This window comes from Schistocerca serialis, chromosome 4, assembly GCF_023864345.2.
Source record: "Schistocerca serialis cubense isolate TAMUIC-IGC-003099 chromosome 4, iqSchSeri2.2, whole genome shotgun sequence".
NCBI lineage: Eukaryota > Metazoa > Arthropoda > Insecta > Orthoptera > Acrididae > Schistocerca > Schistocerca serialis.
Genome location: NC_064641.1, coordinates 849,793,224 through 849,813,695, shown reverse-complemented (window position 1 = coordinate 849,813,695; position 20,472 = coordinate 849,793,224). Strand labels below are relative to the sequence as shown.

At 44.7% G+C, this 20,472-nt stretch overlaps 1 protein-coding gene across 1 annotated transcript in view; it reads left to right on the top strand.

The window, feature by feature from the left end:
• Positions 1-20,472, top strand: part of LOC126473481 (solute carrier family 22 member 7-like) — a 169,123-nt gene that overhangs the window by 52,599 nt on the left and 96,052 nt on the right. Inside the window, exons 3-4 of the mRNA XM_050100556.1 lie at positions 13,622-13,852; positions 15,923-16,080. Coding sequence (XP_049956513.1) covers positions 13,622-13,852; positions 15,923-16,080 — 389 coding nt within the window. The remainder of the gene's footprint in view (positions 1-13,621; positions 13,853-15,922; positions 16,081-20,472) is intronic.

Sequence of the window (20,472 nt, the reverse complement as noted above, 5' to 3'; positions counted from 1 at the left end):
AGACATGACCCCCATATTCATGTCCCCAATTGGCTAAACGGTGGAATGGGTACGCTGGTTTGTTGTGCAGAGACGCCATTGTGGGTCGTGTGATGTTGACTTTAGTAGCTTCCTCTTAAATGAATTGCTTCTGTCCTGAGGAACACGTTTGAGTGACAGATATGCATAGTTGAAATTATAATGCAAGAGAACTTGAGCCGGCCGGTGTGGCCGAGCGGTTCTAGGCGCTCAGTCCGGAACCGCGCGACTGCTACGGTTGCAGGTTCGAATCCTGCCTCGGGCATGGATGTGTGTGATGTCCTTAGGTTAGTTAGGTTTAAGTAGTTATAAGTTCTAGGGGACTGATGACCTCAGCTGTTAAGTCCCATAGTGCTCACAGCCATCTGAGAACTTGAAAGACTCAAACAAAAATAAAATATGAAAGTTTGCATGAAATTTCCTTATTATCTGAAACAGGCTGGCCATTCTGTACTGAAATTAGGCGACAGTGTGGGAAAGAACTTGAACTAAACGAAAAACTATATAATTAGCACATGTACTATTTACATCTCTCTCTTCACCTCCCTCTGTCCCTCTTCCTCTGTCTCTCTCTCTTTCTATCTCTGTCTGTGTGTCTGTCTGTCTCTCTCTCTATCCCCCTTACTGTATGCTACTCTCTCACTCTCTCTCACTCTCTCTCTTACACACGCAAATAATAAATCTCACTAAAATGCAGTTGAATGAAGTGGAAGTATAACTGTCAGAGACAATTTTCTTAAATATAACGTTAACAAGAACAAAATAACATATGCAAACATTAGTTATATTTAAGCATCAGAAGGAAAAATGCTGTATCAATAACAGACTAATCAGCGAACTGATGTTAAAATCAGTAAATGATTTAATCAAAAACAGGAAAACTCAGAGACAGATACAGAAAAGTAACAGACAAACACATTAAAGAAATAAAACTATAGGAAAGGGATTATGGAGGAGAAGTCATAATAACAGAAACGGGCAGAATTTATAATGTAATGGTCACAGATTTAGAGTAATACATAAATAAAACAAATACGAATCATATAAGAAAAAATATTGTTGAGGAACTAAAGTTTGTCGCACTACTGGCCGTCAAAAACTTACAAAAAAGATAAAAAAAGTCGTTAACACAACAGCAGAGAAGCCACGTCCAAAGTACATAAAGAAAATACCCCCATGAGATCAGTTAACAGTTTCAAGAATGATGCCACCTGCTACATTGAAAAGTTCACACATTAACACTAACCTCAGCATTAAATACTACAAAGAAATCAGAAGTATATAAAGCTCCTTTACATTAACCTAAAAAATAAAAGATAAAACGAACGGTAAAGAACAACTGACAGAAATCCCAGAAACCTCACAAATCCAAAATACTGCTACAGATCACCTAATATGAATCATGAATTTAATCACAGAGAAAAACAACAGTCAATATGATAAATCATATGCTTACAGTGGAATGGAAGCTGTTGTGCAGAATGTAGCGGAATGGGGTCTGGCTGGTGCTTGTGCAGCCATGGGGATGAATTTAAGTATTAAATTATTAAACATAAAATACATGTGAGCAACAGCATGCTGTTACATTTTCTGTAAATTAATATATCCTTCTGAGCAGGGCTTAAACCATTCAGTGCAGCCGATATCTTTCACACAATCAACAGAATTAAAATCGAGCCTTTGCCATTAGATAATCGAGTACTAACATTCACAATTTACAGAGCATGGCCCTCAGCCATAACCACTAATGACAATGGAGACAACTTCTGCAATTAAACATAAGAATACCAGTCAAGTCTTAGATTTATCTGGGATGAGGCAAATAACATATAAATACACATTGGTCTACTGCTACTACTTCCACTAGACAGCGACCACACAAGCTACCCACACACTACACCAAAACACCGACACAAATATCTTAAAAAATCTAAGATATTAACACACACAATTGATTATGTAGTTCGAAGAAGGGAACTAATCGAAAATCTCGTTTTGTGAGTAAATACAAAAACAGAAAAAACTTTCGCCTGTTCTTCATTCTAAATTTGTCTCAACCAAACAGTTACATGAGTTTGTTTACATTAGACACCTATATCAGAACATTAGGACGATTAATTGTTCTGAAGGAGGCGTCACAATATTAAAAACCGAGAATTTGTTCCCTTCTCCAAACTGATTAAGAATTAAGCGCTAAAACATCATATTACAACATCACAATCAGTTACATTTTCACAAATCATTTAAAAAATACGACATATGCAAGAAACATCTATACTTCTCACAGGCATTCAAAGCCTTAACTATGAAATTTATTCTGACGGCCATCAATGCGATTCATTTTCCCCGCCCTCGCAGTAGCTGTTGTTGGTCACATCAACACCGCCTCGCAAAGTGGTCAATTCTGATATGGAATGTATGTAACTATCTTGGGTACATGTTGCATCTTCATATCTTGTATCGGGATTTTTTCACTGCACACGGTTTCTGATGGAATGTGGGGCATCCTGCATTGTTCTCTTGAGGTAAAGAAAATATTTTTCACCGAAATATCAGACAACGCAGATACAGTTAATTAACCCCTGCGGATGGAATAGATAGTGTCGGAAGTTCCATGCGGCTTTTCGCGGATGATGCTGTAGTATACAGAGAAGTTGCAGCATTAGAAAATTGTAGCGATATGCAGGAAGATCTGTAGCGGATAGGCACTTGGTGCAGGGAGTGGCAACTGTCCCTTAACATAGACAAATATAATGTATTGCGAATACATAGAAAGAAGGATCCTTTATTGTATGATTATATGATAGCGGAACAAACACTGGTAGCAGTTACTTCTGTAAAATATCTGGGAGTATGCGTGCGGAACGATTTGAAGTGGAATGAACATATAAAATTAGTTGTAGGTAAGGCGGGTACCAGGTTGAGATTCATTGGGAGAGTCCTTAGAAAATTTAGTCCATCAACAAAGGAGGTGGCTTACAAAACACTTGTTCGACCTATACTTGAGTATTGCTCATCACTGTGGGATCCGTACCAGATCGGGTTGACGGAGGAGATAGAGAAGATCCAAAGAAGAGCGGCGCGTTTCGTCACAGGGTTATTTGGTAACCGTGATAGCGTTACGGAGATGTTTAGCAAACTCAAATGGCAGACTCTGAAAGAGAGGCGCTCTGCATCGCGGTGTAGCTTGCTCGCCAGGTTTCGAGAGGGTGCGTTTCTGGATGAGGTATCGAATATATTTGCTTCCCCCTACTTATACCTCCCGAGGAGATCACGAATGTACAATTAGAGAGATTCGAGCGCGCACGGAGGCTTTCAGACAGTCGTTCTTCCCGCGAACCATACGCGACTGGAACAGGAAAGGGAGGTAATGACAGTGGCACGTAAAGTGCCCTCCGCCACACACCGCTGGGTGGCTTGCGGAGTATAAATGTAGATGTAGAATGAATATTGTAACTGCCTGAACTTGTAAATCGAAAATGGGGACTTTTACAGGAACTTTGTTGATTATTTGTGGAATTAAGGCCACCGATTGTTGAAATCCAGTGTATTTTCATCAGAGATTTGAGTGATATTGCATCTTATTTTCCTTGTGAATTGAATTGAATCAGTGTATTGTTGTGGTATTTAAATTCTTTGTAGTCGTTTGATTTTCCTTTCCACAGTCCCAAAATTGCGATTACCTTGAAGAAAGGAGTACCCTCACTTTGGGAGGTACTAACGTATCACATATTTTTGTGAATAAACCAGTAGCTACGAATGCAAGGAGAAAGCGCACTGAAGTGGTGTTACAGTTTTGACCTTATCAGATGCCACTGAGAACATGAAGTTATTTAATCTCAGGGTTCAAATTGTTCATTTGCAACAGCAGCATGCTACATACTTTGTCAGGAAATGTGGCATACAACAAAAACCATGGCATCGCATTAGAAACTCCAAACTAACACGATTTTGAAACATGTAGCTTAGCTACTACATCAATAACTTATTCTTCATTTGCTTCAATGTTGCTCCACAGTATGGCAGGAACACAGTCCGTTTGGCCTCCTCATCCGATTGACCAGCTGTCTCTCGTCGGCGGTCCTTGAAAGCGTTTGTGATGTCTGTTTTGCTATATCCATTTTCCCCGAAAACACGTTTTAAGTTATGCAATTCAGACTGTAGGTGATCGTCGTCAGAGATAATCTTGGCTCTATGAACCAACGTGTTAAGGACAGCTTTCTTGTGTACAGGGTGGTGGAAACAATTGGCGTTCAAGTACCGATCAATGTGTGTAGGTTTCCGGTACACTGAGTAACCAAGCTGGCCTCCTGCCTTCCGCTCAACCAAAACATCCAAGAATGGTAGCTTGCCGTGCTTCTCCATCTCGACAGTAAATTTAATGTTGGGATAGACACCATTCATATGATCGACGAACTGCTGTAGTGTATCTTCACCATGAGGCCATATCAAGAAGGTGTCATCAACGTATCGTAGAAAGCAAGATGGCCGCAATGTCGCAGTTTGGAGAGCCTGCTCCTCAAAGTGCTCCATGAAGAAATTTGCGGCTATTGGAGACAGTGGTGATCCCATGGCTGTGCCGTCAGTCATCTCATAATATTCATCGCAGTACAAAAAGTACGTTGTCGTTAGGACGTGACGGGACAACTTAATGATTCCAGAAAATCTATATTCCGGCACTTTCCTTCTTCAAAGTATCTATTCAACTGCACATTCGCATAGAACAATTAAGAAGATGAATTCTTTGTACAATTGTGCCAACAAATTATTTAAGATAGCTGCGTAGTTTAAACAAAAGCATTCTCGAGTTCACAGCGTGTAGTTTAAAAATCTAAACTTCTCTCATTCACTGTGCACACTAGCACGTTGCATGTTACATCAGCTACCACGTAGAACGTTCTTGCTGGCAAATACACCCAAGGCACCGCTCGCACAAAAGATAGTGCACCGTATCAATCTTAAAACCACCAGGGTGCAACTATCAGCAGGAAATTCACTCAGGTAGTACTTCAGCTTCTCGAGGATCTTGCACTTGGCTCTGCCAAGAACTCGCTCGTTTGTCTCCGTGTAACTTCTGACTGGATCCAGCAGTTTCCCCTTTTGAGGCACTACTTCAGGAGCAGTGCTTCTTTGGCTGGCTGCGCGAGACTGGGACTAGGTGTGCCGCAAATTGCCAAATTCCCAGTGCAAAGCGCACTCTCACAGATAATAACAAATATCTATACAAATCGCATTGGAAAGAGAATTTTTGCAAAGATGACAGAATCAGAAAAATGAAGTCTTACAGTGGCATTTACACTACATCATCAAAAGTATCCAGACACCTCCAAAAACGTACGTTTTTCATAATAGGTCCATTGTGCTGCCACCTACTGCCAGGTACTCCATATCAAAATGGTTCAAATGGCTCTGAGCACTATGGGACTCAACTGCTGAGGTCATTAGTCCCCTAGAACTTAGAACTAGTTAAACCTAACTAACCTAAGGACATCACAAACATCCATTCCCGAGGCAGGATTCGAACCTGCGACCGTAGCGGTCTTGCGGTTCCAGACTGCAGCTCCTTTAACCGCACGGCCACTTCGGCCGGCACTCCATATCAGCGACCTCAGTAGTCATTAGACATGGTGAGACCAGAATGGGGCGCTCCGAAGAACTCACGGAATTCGAACGCACTCAGGTGATTGGGTGTCACTTACGTCCTACGTCTGTACGCGAGATTTCCACACTCCTAAACATCCCTAGGATCACTATTTCCGATGTGATAGTGAAGTGGAAACGTGAAGGGACACGTGCAGCTCAAAAGCGTACAGGCCAAACTCGTCTGTTGACTGACAGAGACCGCCGACAGTTGAAGAGGATCATAATGTGTAATAGGCAGACATCTATCCAGACCGTCACACAGGAATTCCAAATTGCATCAGGATCCACTGCACGCACAATGATAGTTAGGCTGGAGGTGAGAAAACCTGCATTTCATGGTCGATAGGCCACACACCACGCCGGTAAATGCCAGACGACACCTGGTGTGGTGTAAGGAGCGTAAACATTGGACTACTGAACAGTGGAAAAACGTTGTGTGGAGTGACGAATCACGGTACACAATGTGGCGATCCGATGGCAGGGTGCGGGTATGGCGAATGCCCGATGAACGTCATCTGCCAGCAGTAAAATTCTGAGGCGGTCGTGTTATGGTGTGGTCGTGTTTCTCATGGAGGGGGATTGCACCCCTTGTTGTTTTGCGTGACAGTATCACAGCACAGGCCTACATTGATGTTTTAAGCACCTTCTCGCTTCCCACAGTGGCAGAGCAATTCGGGGATGGCGATTGCATCTTTCAACACTATCGAGCACCTGCTCATAATGCACGGCCTGTGGCGGAGTTGTTACACAATAACAACCCTTTAATGGACTGGCCTGCACAGAGGGATTACCTGAATCCTACAGAACACATTTCGGATGTTTTGGAACGCCGAATTGGGGCCAGGCCTCACCGACCGACATCGATACCTCTCCTCATTGCAGCACTCTGTGATGAATGGGCTGCCATTCGCCAAGATACCTTCCAGCCCCCGGCTGAACGTATGCCTGCGAGAGTGGAAGCTGTCATCAAGGCTTAGGGTGGGTCAACACCCCACTGAATTCTAGAATTACCGATGGAGGGCGCCACGAACTTGTAAGTCATTTTGAGCCAGGTGTCCGGATACTTTTCATCACATAGTGTATACCGTGTGTCTCTCCTAGCAGTTGTCAGGCACATATTCTCCGGTGTTTCGTCAGACATTTGCACTGTCGTTTCTGCAGCGTGTAGCTGGAGTCAGTACTCCTCATCACGTTTTTCATGCGATGCCCAGTCTCGACGGAAAGTATCGGCTTGTTTCCCCTTTAGAAACAAAATGATTTATTAGCGGAATTTTACGTGCTCATTCAATAAGGGGTTTCCTGATTCGTCTAGTTCAATATTTATTTTATGCATATGTATTTAAAAGGGTCAGTAAAACTCGAAGAATAACCATTACTCGAGTAGTTACAGGACTGGCCTGGCGTGTGCTGACTGCTCCTGCCAATCATGCAGTGGTGCTCAGTCGGTGCTGTAGTACCGGTTATTGTTTGTGTTTTAGTAACCTCGTTAATAAATATCGTTAAAAATATAGCACTAGACCAGTGGTTCCCAATCTTTTCTACACCATTAACGCCAAATGCAATCAGACAATAGCTAGCACAACAGCCCTCACCCCCTCCCACCCCCTGCCCTGCCCTGCCGTTTGTACCGCCGCCCTCCTCCACATTACCATCTTCAGCACCAAACTAAACTCTAGAATGAAAGACTTTCCTTGAAACACATTTATTTTCAAAATGGTGAAAGATGAATGATACTTGGTTTGTGTGTATGTTTGGGGGGCGGAGGGGGGGGGGGAGGGAGGGGGAGGGAAGAGAAGGTGTTAGAATGAATGACGAAGGAGTTCGTGGTGCATGACAAGTGTTACCCACAACTCCTTCTCAGATAAGAAAGCTAACTATCCGCAGTGAGGGCAGACACTTGTTACAATTCTCGCTTCCCACGCCCGGGTTCCCGGGTTCGATTCCCGGCGGGGTCCGGGATTTTCTCTGCCTCGTGATGGCTGGGTGTTGTGTGCTGTCCTTAGGTTAGTTAGGTTTAAGTAGTTCTAAGTTCTAGGAGACTGATGACCATAGATGTTGAGTCCCATAGTGCTCAGAGCCATTTGAACCAGCCAACTTGAACAAAGCACAATTCCCTGGCATTATTACTGTCCATTGTACAATTGCTTGACGAGCACACTGCAGATCCATTTAAAATCAACCAAGTTAAAATGTGTGCACTGTTGTTACTGTTCGATTGATAGCTGCCCTCCTACTTCTGAATGGTCGGAAATTGGAAGACTTCAGACTGTTAATGATTTGCGTCGGACTTCAGACACTAACAGTAATGCGCTGGCCATTAAAATTCCTACACTACGAAGATGACGTGCTACAGACGCCAAATTTAACCGACAGGAAGAAGATGCTGTGATATGCAAATTATTAGCTTTTCAGAGCCTTCACACAAGGTTAGCGCCGGTGGCGACACCTACAACATGCTGACATGAGTTGACCAGCGTTGCCTAGTGAAACGTTGTTGTGATGCCTCGTGTAAGGAGGAGAATTGCGTACCATCACGTTTCCGCCTTTGATAAAGGTCGGATTGTACCCTATCGCGATTGCGGTTTATCGTATCGCGACATTGTTGCTGGCGTTGGTCGAGATCCAATGACTGTTAGCAGAATATGGAATCGGTGGGTTCAGGAGGGTAATACGGAACGTCGTGCTGGATCCCAACGGCCTCGTATCACTGGCAGTCGAGATGGCAGGCATCTTATCCACATGGCTGTAAAGGATCGTGCAGCCACGTCTCGATCCCTGAGTCAACAGATGGGGACGTTTGCAAAACAACAACCATCTGCACACACAGTTCGACGACGTTTGCAGCAAAATGGACTATCAGCTCGGAGACCATGGCTGTGGTTACCCTTGACCCTGCATCACAGACAGGAGCGCCAGCGACGGTGTACTCAACGACGAACCTGGGGGCACGAACAGCAAAACGTCATTTTTCGGATGAATCCAGGTTCTGTTTACAGGAGCATGATGGTTGCAACCGTGTTTGGCGACATCGCGGTGAACGCACTTTGGAAGCGTGTATTCGTCATTGCCATACTGGCGTATCACCCGGCGTGATGCTAGGGCGTGCCACTGGTTACTCGTCTCGGTCACCTCTTGTTCGCATTGACGGCACTTTGAACGGTTAAGTTACATTTCATATGTGTTACGACCCGAAGCTCTACCCTTCATTCGATCCCTGCGAAACCCTACACTTCAGCAGGATAATGCACGACCGCATGAAGCAGGTCCTGTACGGGCCTTGCTGGATACAGAAAGTGTTCGACTTCTGCCCTGGCCACCACATTCTCCAGATCTCTCACCAATTGAAAACGTCTGGTCAATGGTGGCCGAGCAACTGGCTCGTCACAATACGCCAGTCAGTACTCTTGATGAACTGTGTTATCGTGTTGAAGCTGCATGGGCAGCTGTACTTGTACACTACATCCAAGCTCTGTTTGACTCAATGCCCAGGCGTATCAAGGCCTTTATTACGGCCAGAGGTGGTTGTTCTGGGTCCTGATTTCTCAGGATCTATTCACCCAAATTGCATGAAAATGTCATCACATGTCAGTTCTAGTTTAATACATTTGTCCAATGAATATCCGTTTATCATCTGCATTTCTTCTTGTTGTAGCAATTTTAATGGCCAGTAGTGTAGTTGTAATACCAATAATAATAATAACAATAATAACAGCACTACAGCAGCGATTGTGGAGTTACTGCTGTTACGTCCTGTCAATTATTTTTTTATCTCTTTGGAAGAGAGTAATGGTGCAGTATCTGAACTACTGCTGGTCCTATCTATAGCTTGGAGGAGACATTTTCTTGAGATAATTAGCATTTGTTACGTGTATGTCTCGCTTTTATCATCAGCGATGTACCGGACAGAGCGTATCGTATGTGTGTATTGGTCTATGTGAGGAACCTGTACCCTTCACCGTATTAATGCTGCTAATTGAGAAACAATAATTATTGATAATTTATATAATCAGTATTACATTCTTTCAAAATTGTGATAATAGTACAAATATTTTGCAAATGTTCACGCGAGGTAGCCGCGCATTCTGAGGCGCCTTGTGACGGTCTGCGCGGCTGCCCCCGTCGGCGTTTCGAGTCCTCCCTAGGGCATGGATGTGTGCGTGTAAGTTAGTTTAAGTTAGATTAAGTAGTGCGTAAGCCTAGGGACCGATGACCTCAGCAGTTTGGTTGCATAAGACCTTACCACAAACTTCAAAATCTTTTGAAAATGATTTAGTTTCAGTTTAGAAAATTTCATTTACCCCTCAGGGGTAATTACCCTCACACTAACCTGGATCAGCTCTATAGAATGGGTACTTGAAATTACGCTTTAAGTATCATTTTGTTTGTAATGGGAAACAAAAGACGACACTTTTTGTCGACACTGGCATGAAAGGCGTGATGAGCGCTATTTGTTTTGAGTTGACCCCTGCTAAACAATGAGAAAATGATATTGGTGATATCTGCTTTCCCGGCCGTTTTGTTAGTTTACGAGACCAGAGCCGCTACTTCTCAACCAAGTAGCACCTCACTTTGTCTCACAAGGGCTGCGTGCACCCCGCTTGCCAACAGCGCTAGGCAGTGCTTATCTTCAGTGATCTGACGGGAAAAGGTATTACCATTGCGGCAAGGCCGTTGGCCCTGCACTGGTTTTTAGTCACTTGAAATATGTCTCCTATTGGTTAAAGAACAGTATGAATTATCAAAGATATGCCCTATGTGTGTGTGTGTGTGTGTGTGTGTGTGTGCAGAAATTAGAGGAATGCCTTCAGTTAGAAACAAATCAGTAAATGTAACAGACATATTTGTGTTCCAATTTGATTCTCGCCTCCACGTCCTTTGTGCACTACTCTTGTTGTTTGATTCCAACCTTTTGCCCCAGATCACAGGCTCCGCTCCACCACATGAACCAAAATGGTAATGGTATTCACTGGATCTCACTGATGTATCGTTAAAGACCCCACATATTTCTGAATGTGTAATTTCCTATTTTTGAAAATACATTAGAAATTAAACACTTTAAAATGTGTTTCCACGTTTCATTTCTGGTTCAGGAGAGAGTTGGTGGTGACTTGAAAGGCAATGAATTAGTATACCGGTAATTGTTTTGAAGGTAAATTACCGAACAACATTACTCCCCCCCTTTGAGTAAAGACTGCCACATTTGCACATTTGACACGTTGTCATTCCCTTACAGTCTTCACTGTACTGATAGATAGGACAGCTTGGCTGTGGAAGTGGAAGGGTATCCCACAACATAGACAACAGTATTCACAATTACAAGCACCCAAGCTTTAATGATCTTCCAGCAATAAAGGCTCTTAACAAACCTCAATTAAGCAGCGACATAAACTAGGTTACTAACATATGTTAACCTTCAACCAGTGAATAACCCCAATAAGGAATTACCAATCAATAAAACGTAGATAAAGGACTGCTTTACAAGAATGCTTAAATTAAGTAAAATCATGAAAGCTAAGTTACAAATTTTTTGTTAAGCTTCAACAGGTGAATTACCCCAATAAATATTTCTCATTTAAATAAAACATAGATGGGAAAATCCCTTACCAAAATGCTTGAATTGTGTTAAATCATGAATAGCTGAGTCACAACTTTTCTCACAAACTACTTAGGAATTTACAGCAAATAAACAAGTTTGATCTGTTTAACCAGAAGGTAACTGCCAAGTCCAAGCGACCGAAACCACTCAGAGCGGACGACCGCCCCAACGCTGGTCATCAACCGACATCGTCACGGCCCAGTGGCCACCGTGCTAAAACAGACTAACGTTTCGGTAAGCGACCGACAGCAACACAGGAGTAACAGTGACTGAAAGTCGGCGTACGCCTTACGAAACACGGCACACCCTGAAGTGGGAGCAGGCACAGCTGACTAGCGGCCATACAACCACGAGCAAACAAATCTCACGCTGCCCGTACTAACGCGGGAAATGATAGCGAGCGACAAGACGCCACGCGCAAAGCAGCAAGCTTGCCTACCCCTCGACCACAGAATGTGCCCTGTCTCCTTGTCAATGGTAATACAATTTATAGCACATAAGAAACGATTTAATAATGGCATTAGTCCAACGCAAGATCAGTTAACAGTTAGGTCCAGTAAAGATTTACCAACGGATTTACCTTCAAACCAACATCTGGACCACAGGCGGAAATTAGTAAATTTGGCATAAGTTTTCACCAGACCGATAAACAAGAAATCAAATTAAACAGTTGCCAAATTACAGTCAGGATACGCAAGCCCTTCAAGACCTTGCTATCTTACTCACAGTTATAATCGACGGCGAAACATACACAAATGAATGACAAGAAATTCACCATTGAAAGCAAACAGACAACACACCACACAAGTTAAATTAATTAACTTGCAGACGAACCAGTCATTGAAAGCTCAGTTCCACAAGATTAGGACTAACCTCACTCGGCAGCAATACATTTGTGTGCGTGATAACTAGGTTGCCCAAACAGGACTCCAAAACCCAAAACAACACGTCACACGTTAGCTGTCTTGTTCTCGGACACTAGGCACCACCGGGCTAAGGCAATCGCGACGAAAATTACAGCTGCCTGCAGCAAAACAAATTAGTCAGGATGCATGAATGTAAAGTACAAGCCACTGTTTAAGCCGGAGCGTAACCTTTTCAGTGCACATACGGACAGAACAACACACGTGGGCATAGAGGGAGCAGCAGATGCGTACCAAGCAAACTATACTGCGCCATATACGACCCACGTCACGTCCACAAACCGGAGCACTGCTCCCGGAGCTGGTGTCTGCTCGCTGGACTGCCGCAACTCTGTGTCCCCCGGAAAGCGATGCTGACTGCCGCCTTGCTCAACGCTCTCTTCTCGGCCGTGCACAACAACTCTTCTTGTCACCTCAGAGTGCGGCCGCAATGTCCGTTCTCCCCTACCGTCCGCCCCAGACTCCCGTACTCGCACTCACTCCCTCGTTAGGACCCGCTCCGACAGGAGGCGCTCGCGATCGCACATAGTGCCAACCTCAACCAGAGGAGTAATCGATAGCGTCTGGCGCCCGACAGCCGCGCCGCGGCTCATTCACATTATCATTCGCTTACAGTTCTAGGAACTTGTACATTAAGACCATACTTGTGCAAAGTAAATAACAACATATTAAAGCAGCAATAGATTCATGGATGAAACAAGGTGGATTTACACCATTTCAATTATGTTTTAATCCTGTAGAAAAATATTTATTTTCCATCACAGACCACTCCTTCATTTCTCACTCAGTGCCTCACAAAAGAAGTGAAGCACCGAAAAGGAAGGAGGAAACGAATTGAAAATTCATGAGTTGAGGGCTTTGTGAACTTACTGCAGTGACTAAAAAACCGAGTCAAATTTTCAAAAATCCTGGAACTGTTAGCCCATTTATCAGAATGGCGTTACGAGCACTCAGTCCTGGATGCATGCATTGGTTCGATTGCCGTTGTATCCGAGGCAAGCTGACCTACATATGTTGTAACTCGTCCTCTATCTCCTGGCCTGCCTCGGGCATGGATGTATGTGATGTCCTTAGGTTAGTTAGGTTTAAGTAGTTCTAAGTTGACATCCGAGCTTGCCCAACGTGTGTTCTGTCAGACAGAGATATGGGTATCTCGTTGGCCATGGGAGTACCTCATCACCTATCAGTAGAAAACAGCTGTGGAATGAATCCAGTGCACCTCACGAAACACAGGGGAGCGAACGAGCATCAGCAAACGATAATTCTCTCTGGTGTCCTGTGGTTGATTCTAGTTTTTTGTTAGGCAATACAACAGTGTGAAAACCAAATTTCTCAAACGGTTTCTGGATTTTGTCCTAGATTACTAGTTGTGTCCAGTGCTATAGTTTTCAAATTGTGTTCCAGAATGCATTAATAATGAGGTTCTACTTATGTTACACAGGGAAGGAGGAACATTCAGCAAGTGCCTGATGTACAACGGAAGCGCCCTGGACGGTGCTTCCGAGGTGCCCTGCCAGCACGGCTGGGAGTACGACGACACGTGGTACACTCAGACGGTGCCGTCAGAGATGAACTGGGTCTGCGACGACATGCACATCGTCAGTGACGTCATGTTCTATGCACAGAACATTGGAGCAGTCCTGGGACTGCTGTTCGGCTACATGGGTGACATGTAATTAAAAAAAAATCCTTCTATTCTCATTACCTTTGTATTCTCTGTTACCATTTGGTCTTAAAGGATGTGAACAATCCCTGTTTGTCAGTACAAGAACGGGTAGTGGCATTGCAATCGCCCGTACACCAGAGCGCTACATCTGACTGAGGGGAGCAGTGACCCATTTGGAGAGCCGGCATTCGCTGAGTTGAAAGCTCACAAACAACCAGCAGTGTCAGTCGGGGGGAGGGAGGGGAGGGGAGGCATCGTGGTTAGGCCACGGCATGCGACCCTGGCCCACTTTGTCTCCACCCAGCCTTAAGTTGCCCCTGTGTCCGTTCTTCCTTGCCGTTACAAGCAAAAAAAGAAAAAAATTAATACGGTCCAAGAAATGTAAGGTAGCAGCGTGTGGTGTGTTCCTGGTTCGCACCCCACCGGACTCCGTATTAACCTTCGCGTTTAATAATAAAAAAAATTAGAAAAAGACAGAGGTTCGAATCCTGGTCAGGCACAAATTTTCATCTTTTCCCATTCATTTAAATGAATTCTTCCTGACAGCTAATGTCTTTAATTCCTTTGTGTCTTGATTCATAATGGCTGCAGGATCAAAATAACCGAAAGACGAGACACCAGATATACACTACTGGCCATTACAATTGCTACACCACGAACATGACGTGCTACAGACGCGAAATTTAACCAACAGGAAGAAGATGCTGTGATATGCAAATGATTAGCTTTTCAGAGCATTCACATAAGGTTGGTGCCGGTGGCGGCACCTCCAACGTTCTGACATTAGGAAAGTTTCCAACCGATTTCTCATACACAAACAGCAGTTGACCGGCGTTGCCTGGTGGAACGTTGTTGTGATGCCTCGTGTAAGGTGGAGAAATGCGTACAATCACGTTTCCGACTTTGATAAAGGTCGGATTGTAGCCTATCGCGATTGTATTTTATCGTATCGCGACATTGCTGCTCGCGTTGGTCGAGATCCAATGACTGTTAGCAGCATATGGAATCGGTGGGTTCAGGACGGTAATACGGAACGCAGTGCTGGATCCGAACAGCCTCGTATCACTAGCAGTCGACATGACAGGCACCTTATCCGATGGCTGCAACGGATCGTGCAGCCACGTCTCGATCCCTGAGTCAACAGATGGGGACGTTTGCAAGACAATAACCATCTGCACGAACAGTTCGACGACGTTTGCATCAGCATGGACTATCAGCTCGGAGACCATGGCTGCGGGTACCCTTGACGCTGCATCACAGGCAGCAGCGCCTGCGACGGTCTACTCAACGACGAACCTGGGTGCACGAATGGCTAAACGTCATCTTTTCGGATGAATCCCGGTGCTTTTTACAGTATCATGATGGTCGCATCCGCGTTTGACGACCGGCGTGATGGTATGGGGTGCCATTGGTTACACGTCTCGGTCACCTCTTGTTCTTATTGACGGCACTTTGAACAGTGGACGTTACATTTCAGATGTGTTATGACCCGTGGCTCTACCCTTCATGCGATTCCTGCGAAACCCTACACTTCAGCAGGATAGTGCACGACCGCATGTTGCAGGTCCTGTACGGGCCTTTCTGGATACAGAAAATGTTCGACTGCTGCCCTGGCCAGCACATTCTCCAGATCTCTCACCAACTGAAAACGTCTGGTCAATGGTGGCAGAGCAACTGGCTCGTCACAATACGCCAGTCACTACTCCTGATGAACTGTGGTGTCGTGTTGAAGCTGCATGGGCAGCTGTACCTGTACACGCCATCCAAGCTGTGCTTCACTCAATGCCCAGGCGTATCAAGGCCTTTATTACGGCCAGAGGTGGTTGTTCTAGGTACTGATTTCTCAGGATCTATGCACCCAGCCTGCGTGAAAATGTAATCACATGTCAGTTATAGTGTGAATACTCGTTTGACATCTGCATTTCTTGTTGGTGTAGCAATTTTAATGGCCAGTAGTGTATAATTACGGCGAGGATGGCAGCTAATGTCCTCAATTCCTTTGTTACTTGACATATTTTACAGAAATATCTGGGAAATGGAATATTTGTGAAGCAAGCGGATATACGCTGGTTGCAGGTACGGACGTCGCCCGCTGCAGTTGGCCTGCGTGGTGATGCATGTCGTCAGCAGGGTGGCGATGCTGTTCACGCCGTCTCTGCTCCCGCTGTTCGTCATGGCGGAGTCACTGGTGGGGGGCGCTGCAGGCGTCATGCTGGAGTCGGCGGTATCTGTAGGTGAGTAGGGCAAAACAATGTGTTGCAGCATCGCGAGAGCGACGTTTAGAAAAACCTTGAGAAGTATTTTTCATAGAAAGAACAGGAAACTATTCTGACAGACGGCTTCTCCTGTTTCTTTACTCTTTTCTTCCTTGATAACTTTTCTCGAGCTTTCATCAGGGGAACGTGGTCATATGTCCAGGAGCTTCGAGCTAAGAAGTACACTCATGCTCATAAATTAAGGATAATGCTGATACATGGTGAAACAACGCTCTGGTGGGCGGTTTGCCGGTTTAAATGACCTCGGGGTATGACCATGCGGGTTCATTTGACCTGCGGTCGGCGCTCGGTGGCGCTGGCAGCAGTCCACACACACAGAGGTATGTTGGTGCATTTCAGAGTACGGGGCAGCGAGTAAGTGTGCAGAAGTGTTCAGACGTGCTAGTGGTGTGTTGAAGATGGCTCGAAGAGCACATATTGATGACGTTATGAGGGGTAGCGTACTAGGGCGATTGGAGGCTGGTCAAACACATCAGGTCGTATCACAGGCCCTCTGTGTGCCACAAAGTGTGATCTCAAGATTATGGCAACTATTCCAGCAGACCGGAAACGTGTCCAGGCGCTACAGTACGGGACGTCCACAGAGTACAACACCACAAGAAGACCGATATCTCACCTTCAGTGCCCACAGACGGCCACGGAGTACTGCAGGTGGCCTTGCTCGGGACCTTACCGCAGCCACCGGTACAGCTGTCTCCAGACACACAGTCTACAGACGACTGAACAGACATGGTTTATTCGCCCGGAGACCTGCAAAGTGCATTCCCCTGACCCCTGGTCACAGGAGAGCCCGTAAAACCTGGTGTAAAGAACACAGTACATGGTCACTGGAACAGTGGTTCCAGGTTATTTTCACGGACGTCCAGGTGTAGTCTGAACAGTGATAACCGCCGGGTTTTCATCTGGCGTGAACCAGGAACCAGATACCAACCCCTTAATGTCCTTGAAACGGATCTATATGGAGGTCGTGGTTTGATGTTGTGTGATGGGAATGATTGATGCACATACACCCCTGCATGTCTCTGACAGAGGAACTGTAAGAGGTCAGGTGTATTGGAACGTCATTGTGCACCAGTATGTCCTCCTTTTCAGTGGTGCGTGCAGTGGGTCCCACCTACCTTCTGTTGGATGATAACGCACGGCGCCACCGAGCTGCCATCGTGCAGCAGTACATCGCAACAGAAGATATCACGCGAATGGAGCGGCCTGCCTGTTCTCCAGACCTAAACCCTCTCTTTGTTGACCTATTGCTACACGTCTTCAAACCCCTAGGACTCTGCAGGAGCTCCGACAGACACTGGTGCAAGAATGGGATGCTATACCTCAGCAGCTGCTCGACTACCTGATTCAGAGTATATGAACCCGTTGTGCGGATTGTGTACGTGTGCATTGTTATCATATCTCATATTGATGTGGGGGTACATGCGGAGGAAACAGTGACGTTTTGTAGCACATGTGTTTCGGTGCGGTTTTATCAACTTATCAACAATACCGTGGACTTACACATCTGTGTCGTGTGCGTTCCATATGTGCCTATGCCATTAGCGCCAGTTTTGTCTAGTGCCACGTTGTGTGGCACCGCATTCTGCATTTATCCTTAATTTATGAGCATGAGTGCAGTTGGTGAGGCACTGAATGTCGTGTGAACGCTGCTGCTGCCCTTATGTGGCCAAGCTACCTTCTGCGAAAACACTGCTACTCACTGCGGTGCCATATATGGTAATTTTATCGTTGCGAGCCCGCATGAGCCTTCCAGTGGCTGTGTTCCAAGCTGTGTTCAGCAGCAGAGCTGAGTGTTTTTTTAAGGGTGTTGTCAGTCTTTTATGACGCTACTCCAGAAACTATAGATCCGTTTAAACAGATGTCTTGTCGAATGCAATTCAGTGTACATTTTCTGTTTCCTAATGTCGGTGATTTCTCAGGATATCGCAGGCGGTAGCACCTCTCGTGTTCCACAAGGCGCTGTTTAATGGTACGTACAGTGTATCCGACATAAATGCGCCCACAACTAGACGGCATTGTATACACGCCTTGCGTTGGAAGGCTTACATCGTCTTTCAGAGGGCTCATGAGCTGTCGAATTTTTGCTGGAGCCCTGAAGACCTGACTATTATATTATTTGTGATATTAAAAATTTGTAGACTGCCAAATAACATAGTAAATTTAATAAAAGTTCATCCCATTATATCAATTGTAATATAAATAGTAAAGAAAATGTCTGTGTTGAAAATAAAAAAAACTGACGAACGGGACTCGATCCAGCAATGCAGTGATTACAGAGCTTGAACGCTAACCACTCGGCTGCCGCCCCTTCATGATAAAAATGGCCACTCACAGATGTATGTTTGACGACCGAAATTATCTTACGATTTTCTCAATAACGCTTGAGAAGTACGCGCTACTGCTTACACATTTTGTTGTCCTCGTGGAGTACTACGAGTGTATGAAGTTTCCAGTAAATCCGCGTCCCAAACGTCGTGGCCTCCCTTTGCTAAGCAATGCTCTAGGCTGTGTATAGAGCGACGCCGCTGGACAGTCGGTGATTGGAGACGAATTGTTTAGAGTGATGAATCACGTGTTCCCCTGTGGCAATATAGTGGAGGGGTTTGTGTTCGGCAAAAACCTACTGAACGTTACCTGAGATCATGTGTAGTGTCAACAGTAAAGAACCCTGCAGTTGATGTTATGATATGGCAATGTTTTCAGTAATTACTGTCTACTGCTTTTCCTGCGCTTAAGAAAACAACACTAAATTCGGAAGCGTATCAACTCATTTAACAGCACCGTGTACTGCGCACGGTACAGGGTCACTTAGCAGACGTTATTTGTTTGGATTAGCACGACAACGCACCCTGACACAAAGCAGCATCTATGAGGCAATCGTCTGTGGACAATAACATTCCTGGAATGGACTGGCCTGTCCATAGTCCATACCTGAACCTAATGGAACACTTTCCAGGCGAGTCAGAACGTGTGCTTCGCTTAAGACTCCAGTGGCCAGCACCTGTTTCTTAATGTGGAGAGGCCTTGCACTGCACTCGGCATCAAATGGGCAAACAGATGTAGTCAGCACGACTACACGTAAAGAAAAGGTGGCAGTTGACTATGATAAAACAAGTAATAACGCCGAAAGGGAAAACGCTACAGTTAGAAAACCAGTCAATATGAAGCAGCTGTATGAAGACATGATGGTATTTATTGAAAATGAATTTTCTGGGCAAAAGATGACACAGCCCAAGAACAAGCAAACTAAAGGTGGAATTACTGGCAAAAATATCGCAATGTGCTTTAAAGCAGGCTTTATTAACTGGCAGTGCATTTCGTAACAACTACAAAAATAAAACGAGAGAATATTCACGAAACTAGAGAAAACATGCAGATGTGTGGTACTAACCGAGCGACCCAGTAGAGATGCAAGCAAAACAGCTCCTGCAGCTGAAATCACAGCAGAGCAAGCAATCGAACAAAATATTTTGCTCATAAAGTCACGAACAAATGAAAAGGCAAAGACAGTGCAACAAAAGCTGACGAACTTAATGAACCAGACCAAAGAGAAAATTTGTATGAAGAAGGACAAGCAAACCGATAATGTAATCGTCTTCGAAATTGCTACATGAAGGGTCACGAAAAAGATAATCAACAACAAAAAGGTGCAAGAGAAACTGATTTGTGAATAGCCTAAGATTAAGAGACCTTTAATGATTGTGTACCACATCCCAGTGGACACAAATGCAAAGACACCGAAAGACACAATACATTTGAGGAACCCTGAAGATGAACTGCCCAAGGAAACCTTCGGAAACGGCTTTACAGTCCGACTCAGGACAGAACCAGTGGGAAGAAAAATGGTCCATCAAGTTACTGAAATGAGAGCCCTCAGGTTAAAACAGCACTCGTGAAGCGACAAAAAGTATGTCTTGGATTTCATTCGGCTTCAGTGTAACACTTTCTAGTAGTGAGGAGGTGTTTTGAACACCAAGACCTTGGTCATCTGGCAGAACATAATACATTGCGATAAACAATTAGTAATTTGTGGACATTGTGAGTAAAAAGGCCAGATCAGAAAATACAGCATTAAAAACAAACAAGTGGCAGTGTGTGTGCCATGTAAATACAGATGTAAAAATACACGGGGAAGAGAGATGAATGTTACACATAAAATCCTCCTAACAAAGAAGAATTTTAAGAACGAATTATGGAGAGGCGTCTCGTGCCATTAGAAAGCAATGAGCACTCTAATTATACCATGAAGTGTGCTCTATGTAAGGAACATAAATCACCAAATAGGAGGGGGAGGGACGACGAAAGAGCAAGAAATTTCTGCCAATAAGTGGACAGTAAATACCATAG